Source organism: Opisthorchis viverrini, assembly GCF_000715545.1.
Source record: "Opisthorchis viverrini unplaced genomic scaffold opera_v5_117, whole genome shotgun sequence".
NCBI classification, from domain to species: domain Eukaryota; kingdom Metazoa; phylum Platyhelminthes; class Trematoda; order Opisthorchiida; family Opisthorchiidae; genus Opisthorchis; species Opisthorchis viverrini.
The window spans coordinates 255893-264653 of NW_008751771.1; the positions used below are offsets into that span (position 1 = coordinate 255893).

Sequence of the window (8761 nt, forward strand, 5' to 3'; positions counted from 1 at the left end):
GGATTTACATCTGTTTTATAGCGCACTGTCGGCCCGACCTCTGTTGCTGTCAAAAATCTGCTACCCAAATCCTCAATAAATTACCCAAAACCGATTTGCCATTGACTCGATGTAGACCTTCCAACCTCGATGTGTTAAGGACATTTAGCTCGGAAAAGAGCTGCTTTCTTCACACAGCATCATGGTTTGTTACCAAGTGACCCCTGTACCTGATGTACCACCCCCATGAACTTTGTCAAAACTGGAGCACTTGTTTTTCCGAGCTAAATGTTCCAACAACCTCGTTGGCGGTATGTCAGCATCTGGCGACAAGTTCGTTTCAGTGCAATTTGTACTGCATGTCTTCTCTTGAAGGTTTGATTGGTATCAATCTGACAGAGATGTGACAATTAACTACCTGCGGAAGAATCTAAAGCCGTCAGATGTTAGAGTGGATTTCGACAACCAATCGGTACGACCGGTTCCCGCGCTTATCTCGCCTGTCGCAGGCAGCAATTTTCCTCTTGACACCCGCAGGTGATGAACTTCTCAAGAGGTTTCAGCTGTCGCACCCCATTGTTCCCGAGCAATCCTCATTCCGCGTCTCGTCGATGAAAATAGAGGTTTGTATCAGGAAGCAGACCGAAATCAGATGGACCCAACTTGAGGACGTCAGCACAACGGATTCGGGTGAGTGTTAATGGATTTTTACCAAAAGTTGTGGCTGATGCCAGTATCACAACCTCTTGAACAATTTCTCCTTAGTTCGTCCCATACAAATTATACATATACATACATATACATACCTACATACAAGCCTACGTACATACATATACAAATTATACATTGTCGCTGAATGGCGCTTTAGGTATCACTGGTTTGTGTCAACAACACTCTCGTCACATGCATGCAGAGACCGTGTAAGTCGCCGGAGATTCTATTTTTAAAAAACGTTACACCTAGGCAAAAACGGAGTGCAAGTGGAACAAACACATAAGCGCTGTTGCAGTGCATATGAACCAAATTAAGATTTTATTCATTGTTAAAATCCTACGGAACCTTTCATGAGCTTCTCACAGGTCACAAAAATGAAAAATCAAAAGTTGTAATAGTGGTATTCAAAAGTTGTCATGTGTGAAGTCGCCTTGGTTTGATCACAGTAAAATTACCGTGAAAGTGAGATGCGTTGTGAATAGCTTGCGCGCATGGGTTTCAACTTGTTCCCGTAGATATCGCACACGTGTATGGCTTTACAGATGGGTTATAAGTAGTTATTTCTCGCGTAGATGTGTGCGGCTTTCTATAAGTAACTGTTGTAGGAATGTCACTGATAGTACTTCATGTGTGAATTCCTGAAGCCACTCGTTTCAAGGATGAGGCTGCTTACCGGCTCGAAAGTTACATCGATCGAACATCCCATTATACTGGGTGTAACAGCAGTCATAAGCACGGCTATGACACTGTGCACAAGTATTGATGAAGCCTCATTACACAGCTTGTGGAAGTTATTTCCCAATTCCCTTATAATTAGGGAGGAAAGAGCTCCAAGGAACGATGCCGAGACGGGAGGAGGAGGGACGTCACAAAAAGCTGTATTCCTCTGCAAAGCCTTGTCTAACAAGCGATCGACGATCACAAGTAGAGATATCCAGACGGCCGTCCGCCTGCGTTTGTCTGGTGAGTCCCTGAGCAGAGTGATCGGAATGAAGACAGCTGCTCCCTTTTAAAGTTAATAAGTTAAACACGTGAACATTGTTAGCACAAGGTGTCAGCGCCGGTTTCGGACCTTACAGTGGTTTCTCAGTTTTTACGCATGCCTTACCCATCGAGCTATACTTTAAATGGTCCCTGGGACTCGCATTCATACCCGGTTGGTCAATGTTTAAAGCTCTGCTCAGCGCAGTCTCCTGGCGTTGCAGGTTGTGGAATTGTGGGGACTTGTACTTAAAAATTACTTTTACAGTTGCATCACCCACCACCGCCTCGGGGTGAGGTCTTTGAGCCAAATGATTATGTCAAGAACCCTAATCGTCCCATCTAGGTCTGAACGTCATGGCAGAATCTCAGCTAATTTTTGATCATGAGTTCTACATTTGCAAGTAATCTCATACCACATCGACTGTCGCATGGTACCATCAGCCGGGTCTCCTTAATTACTGCGTACAGCAGGGTCGGTAAGCGAAACGAGTAATATTGATGCCTCTCTTCGCTGTCCTTCACATATTCGCTCTTCGCCCCCTATCCAGTCTCTAGTGATATCCCCGTAGGCCCTTCCAAACGACAGCTCGAAATAGCTGGGTAGTTAGGGCGCAAACTCGTTGATTGGAGGTTCCGTTGTTCTAACTCAACTTCAATACCTCACTCTACCGAAAGTTGTCACCTTATCGTGGTGGTCGAGTGTCTGTGCTGCAATGATCGTGTTGGTTGTACTGGCTGGATCTCGGTTCCTAAAGGTTCAACCATGCCAGAAAGACAAGTAGCTGGGCGAAGAACACCGAGCCCCCTACTACGAGAAATCTTAGTACGAAACGGCCTGAAGGTAAAGCCGTATTCTCTGCGACAGGAGTGGGAAGACAGTGAGGCGTTTTCCCCAGGCTACAATGATGTTTACGTTTATGGAGGCAGTGATACTACTCCCCCTCCCCAGATTAGAGAAGGTTGGCTCTAAATACCACACACTGGTCGCCTAATAGTTAACCGTGACCGTCGACGCATTATTCCATACGTCAGACCACTTTTTTGAAACTAAAGACTCCGGTGCTGTTCAGAAGGCATCTGTTGTGCACAGCTGCTTTACGAGTGAGACAGCACTGCCTTTTTCCCGCCTTCGGGCCAGGCCGCTTCCTGTAGCCAACTGGTTCAGACTATTGGGTTATTGGTCCTCAGAGGGTCCTCCGACCCTCGTGGTTCAGACTTCTGAGTCAGAGGCCCAAGGTGGGATACATCAACCAAACCCCTTCGGTCTGGGCAACCGAGAAGTATCATTCCCCCTTGCTATTCTTCACTCATCTGCCTTCCCCCTACAGCCCCTCACCGATCATAGAGCGATGCAATGAGACCAACCCGTCTGCCAGTCTCTTAAGCCATCGCCGCGAAAAAATAGACCAAAATAATCTTTTATTAAACTCAAGAGATCTGATCCATGTTGCAGCATTTATTGTCCCTACTCTAAGTCGAATCGGGTAACACGCATCTTTTGCTGGAAATTTTCCTCCCCTCGTCGATGTATGGCGTGTCTCCGAAATACACATACAAGACCCCACTTCTGTACTTCAGGCCGCTTAGGATGAGCTCAGATGTTCCACGTCTCATTTTTCAGGTATACGGTTAGCCTTACACAATGGCTGTTGTATCTGTGGTATGGAAATTTCACTCAACTTCAAGGTTGAAAGTGCTTTACAGGACGGGTTTCTAGTAAACGGTCGCCTTTGCGCTGCGCGGTTGTCTGGCTTAAGTGAGATTAACGAAGCGGTTGGTGGTAAACGGTGTTTGTTTGTGTTATCAGCGTACGCCCCAACAGATAGTAGTTCTGAGACTGAAAAGGGCGCGTTTTATCAAGATCTGTGACGACTGCTCCGGTTGGCAAGAAGGACGGATATAGTAATCCTGGCGGGTGATATGTATGCCGAAGTTGGACAACTAAGTTCGGAAGAAGCACTGTTAGGTGGTAGATTCGGAGTTGTTGCTCAGCGCACGGATGATGAGAAGCGACTGTTTCAGGTGTATACAGATTATCGTCAGTTCCTGGTCTGTACGAACTTCCGATACAAATGCTCACATCTAGTTACTTGGAGACCACCAACCGCAAGGCAGTCATGCACTCAGTTAGGCCATATGGCTACCAGCTGCCGATAGAGTACGTCAAATAAAGGTTATTATTCCTTAAGTGCGCAACTTGACTCTGATCACGCCATTGTTTGAACCCGGTTATCACTTCGCTTTCCTTCAGTATTGTGTGTGCCAAAGCATAGTGGTTCTACTTATTAACTTCGACAAGTTTCAGTAGCTCAAGAGTATCTGGCTGATCTGAATAGAAAGCTACTGGAAATGCAAGGTCATTCGGGTAATGAAGATTGTTTGGATGTTGAATGGAAGCTAGTTAAAGAAGCTATACTTTAATCCTACAATATACTCACTTTCTCACCTTTGCTCATAAATTTGCTGTTTATGTACTGCTGGAAACTTCTCTGTCTGTTTCTGAAACCTCGGACGTTGAAATGCTCCCGGGAAGCTCGCTTACAGACATTGAGCACGCAGACGACATTGCCCTCCTAGCTTTCAGATCCTTTGAAAATTCAAACCATTTCAAATAAGCTAAACAACTCCGTCGCATTCAATCACGTGGAAAATACTTGAAACCGATTGGGTAATCATCAATGTCGAAAAGTGTGGTGACAATCGGTAGATTTATTGCTGGGCAACGTTTCGCTTTTGACACAAAAGCTTCGTCAGGCCAAGTGACCAGGTTCCGAGGTTGATCGAGATTTAAGGCGAAAGGAGAACCAACCAGCTAAGTCAAGCTAAATCTCTGTTGGGTGTTAGAGTGGTTGAACAAGTGTCGGGTCGGTGGGGAAACCTACATGTGTTTGGGTCCTGCCTAGGGTCTAGTTCTTCTGGTTCGGTTCATTTGATGGTTCCTCTTGAACTTCGTTTGAACCTTCTGTTAGTCTGTGTGGGTGAGCTAGTGCTAAGAAAGTTGTGTAGGAGGGATGCTGTGATCTTTGGTCGGTTGGGGTTTCCACCCCTAACCCCGGTTTTTTCTAATGATCCTAATTGGATTGACAACCACACCGTCACGTGTCAACTCGGCTTATCTAAGACCGCTTTCCATACGCTCGCTAGCTCCACACCCTCGATTCTATTCACGCTGTGATGCTTAGTGATTTCCACCGCCTCCTCCAAGATAAAGGTCAAAGGTCACAATGGGACTTTATTGGCTCGGTCGTAACAGAAGATGAAGGGATAAGGTTTTTACTGTCTTTCTCCGCTTTGTCTAAGGACGGAGAATTACTCAGCTCGAAATCACCTGTGCACACCATTTGTAAGACAGGAAGTGCCAAAGGAATAGCAGATATTTGATGTCGTTCCTGTCTTCAAAATAGATGTTATATCTGAATATCAGCCAATTATCAGAGTGCCCGTTTGATCATGATCGCTTCCAAGTTGCCCACAGATATGATCCCACGCAGGAATACCAGCACCTTTGTGAGGAGAGCCGTGAAAACCAAGCAGAGTTCCGTTCGGGTCGTGGCTGCATTTACCATATCTCTACCTCACGACAACTGCTGGAGCATCGTCACACAGAAAAACAATAATTGTTGTTCTCATGTCTGAACGTAATGTCCGGCTCGGTCGCGCTGCTTTGTGGGGATGTCTATCTTTCAATGGTGTGCCACGCATTTTCTTCACAGTCCTCCAACCATCATACTATATACCTGCGGGCGCGTTAAGGTCTGCTGGGAATACTCTCCCAACATGACCAAAAGTGGTGCCCTTCAGGCTTACTGTTTGTCACCTTTTCTCCATAACCTAATAGTGGATTAATTAAGTGAGAAACTTTTGTTGTCTTTCACCCTAATTTTGGACCTTCTTTCCTGGGAAGCCCTTAAATTCATTGAATATTTGGCCAATGTTGCGCTACTTCTTTCAGTTTCCATTCAGATAAGAAACACACCAAATAACCTAAGTGATGTTACCATGCGTTTCGAATTGCGTCTCTCACCCTCAAAGTACGAAGTGCTATTATACGACTGGGCGAGCGCGCCACTAAAACAGGCTATGGTGTCAGAACCAAGTTACTGTCTGATTTCGTTTCCCCATCCTGCTGCATTCGGGGATTAAGGCGACCCGGTCGATGGCATGATTTCTTCTTCCAGGATGGGGACCGCGTGATCCTCGCTGTGCCTGGTTGGAGACACTACAAGATATGGCTGGCACCCGATGTCAGTGGCGTTCTTGTTGTCAGTTTCTGTCCAGATTGCCTGAGTGAATTTCTGGAGGTGTAGGCACCTCGGAATGATTGTGTTAAGCTAGCACTAAGTCCCTCCCCCATCCACCTTTATTCTTTTCTTTACAATAAGGCTTTCAAATAAGTCATGGCTGTACGGCAGTGAAGCATTGGTGTTGAGCACTGATGTCATGCTGTCGTTGATGATGATGATGATTTTGTCAAAAGTGAAACGTTGCCCAGCAATAAATCTACCGATGTCACCAAACGTTTTCGGAGACGATGACTACCCAATCGTTTTCAAGTATTTTCCACGTGATTGAACATACCTACGGACTTCATGTTCGAGAAATGTCAAGCGAGTACGTTCGACTGGCGGGCTGGAGGGTTGCATGCATGGTTTAGCCTACGCCTTACGTTTGCAAAGCATATGGTGCTGCTACAATAACGGGTTGGAACAAACCCAAACCTCATGCAGGCGAGCCACCGATTGTCACCAAACTTTTTCGATTACTCCGTTGCATGGTTTAGCCTACGCCTTACGTTTGCAAAGCATATGGTGCTGCTACAATAACGGGTTGGAACAAACCCAAACCTCATGCTTACAGGCGAGCCAATGGACGTGGTTTACCTGGCACTGTAATCTTTACTGTTCTATTGATCAGAGGTGTAGCATCTACACGCAGAGAACATACGAAAGATATCAGTGGTTGACCGTCGGTATATCCGAAACATTGGTTGCGTCTGGTGGGGAAGTTTTTCTAAAAGTCGTTCAGCTGTGGTACCCTCTCGGTGCCTAACTGCCATGCCACCCGAACGAAGCACGATGGCTGGGATACCGAGTTTGCTTAAGCCCAGACAGGGTAAGTTGATATGCAGAGGTCGGGTTCGAACCACGGACATTACAGGCAGTAACTTCCCTCTCTAACACCGAGCTGTCTTGTAGGAACGTGGGCTTTGTAATACCCAGGTACGCCGTCATGATCACCACGGACAGCAACATCAGTGTTGGCACTGATGCTTCACTGCCGTACAACCATAAGATTCGTCTAGTTATAAGTGCATACATATACATATATAATTATATTAAAAGCCCTAGAGTGGAAAGAAGAGAAAAAGGGTGGGCGAGGAAGGGGACCCAGTGCTGGCTCATTGGGAATATCGTACTATCGTTATCCAAAAGTTGTGACTCTAAATTTGCTGTCATGGGTTGTGCCGGTGTTAACATGGTTCACAGTTCCTCGGGTGGTTCACAGTATTTGTGTTTTCTTTTGTACTTTAACTTCCATAAGGACTAGTACAGGACAAAACACCACACATACCGCTCCATGCGCTCACACAGCTGTGGCCAGGTATCAAACAACCGTAGTTGTGACCCAAAAGAACACTTTTTGACGGACACGAAATGTTTCGACGGCTTTCCATTAATCAGTGATCTCACTGCGAAGTGAGGTCTTAGTTCATCAGGGATGTTGGATTTATTGGGTGTCGTTCCAACTCATCTAGCCGACTCCAACCAAACGGATCTCGAATACCACGACAGGCCGTCGGTCTAGTCTAGATTCAGTCAAATTTTGTACTTGCATCTTCACACATGCCTGCATGTTTCTGTAGCAAACTTATACTACGTACGCATTCCCATCAAAACAGTTTTAAAACGAGATTCGTTCAATAAACTTAGGTGAATGTCAGCGTTTCCTGTCTCACCCAAATTCAATAACTTGCTTTGGGTTTTAATAGTTTGAAAGTAAGAGTGTTTTCAGGCCAGTGAAAAACCAAGCTAAATGATACCCCTGAAATGTCTCAGCTAATAACCTTTTCAAATTGGATCAAAGCAGATATAATATAAGTTCTGGACTGGACTCTAGTTTCAGGGAATACTTACAACCTCATCCGAATAATTCGCAATAAAAACGCCACCAACCGCCTATGTAGTTTATCTCTATTGCTTTTTAACTTTCGTCATCATCAGGTTTCTTGGATCAACTGACAGTTTGATTGGTCAGTCCACCAGTGTGCTGCGCGATACCACTCCTGCAGAAGCCTTGAAAGTATTACATCAACAGATTCATCTACCGGCTGAACTACTCAACTCCTTTGGCATTGTTCCATCTGTGGACTCTCGACGTTCTACACTCACCTTAACCCAGTCCCCAATGAGCGTCACTTCCATCCAACCAGTTGACTCCAGCATTTGTGATCTTCCAGGACGGTTCTGCTTTCAGGTTCGTTGAACGGCATTATAATTTTAGCTACTTAGTATTTGTACAGTAGTTTGACTTAGGTGTTATCTTACTTCGGTCCAAAAGGGTGAGGGCTAAAGTATGGACAATAATGTCCGCCAGAGATTTTTTTGCATGTAGGACACAAAAACAAAGGGAGGGGAATTCCAGTATTTTGCAACTTCAAGGTCATCCGGGTCTAGCTATTACTTTGGAAATTACCACACTAGTCCTGCACTCTTTGACTAGGCAACTCAGGTAGATGTTGAGGAACTAGATGTACGCACATAGATGGAGTGGTCCGCACCGAAGATGAATCCCTGCCACTTGCTATGCCTAATCACAAACTCACTTTCGATGAGGTCACCGCCATGTAGGCCATTTTATGCTCAGAACTCTTGGATTGTAGCATGGCAGCTTGCTGTGGACTGACGAAAGGCTGAAGGACGACACGGTGTTGCTTTGGAAGCACAGTTTGAAGTTTCTAGTCCATCGCTGTCATAAACTACGACCTCTCCATGGGTCAAAATGCGTATAAAAGGTCAAAATAACGAGGAAAGAAATAACCGCGTAATGATGATGTGCCGCTATATCATAGTTGACTAATACTGTT

At 45.4% G+C, this 8761-nt stretch overlaps 1 protein-coding gene across 1 annotated transcript in view; it reads left to right on the forward strand.

Annotated features, from left to right (window-relative positions):
- Window positions 1-296: 296 nt before the first annotated feature.
- Window positions 297-8761, forward strand: part of T265_05836 (hypothetical protein) — a gene marked incomplete at both ends in the record, with an annotated part of 16392 nt that continues 7927 nt past the window's right edge. The window contains one exon of the mRNA XM_009170957.1: window positions 297-669. Within this exon, the coding sequence (XP_009169221.1) occupies window positions 423-669 (247 nt within the window). The remainder of the gene's footprint in view (window positions 670-8761) is intronic.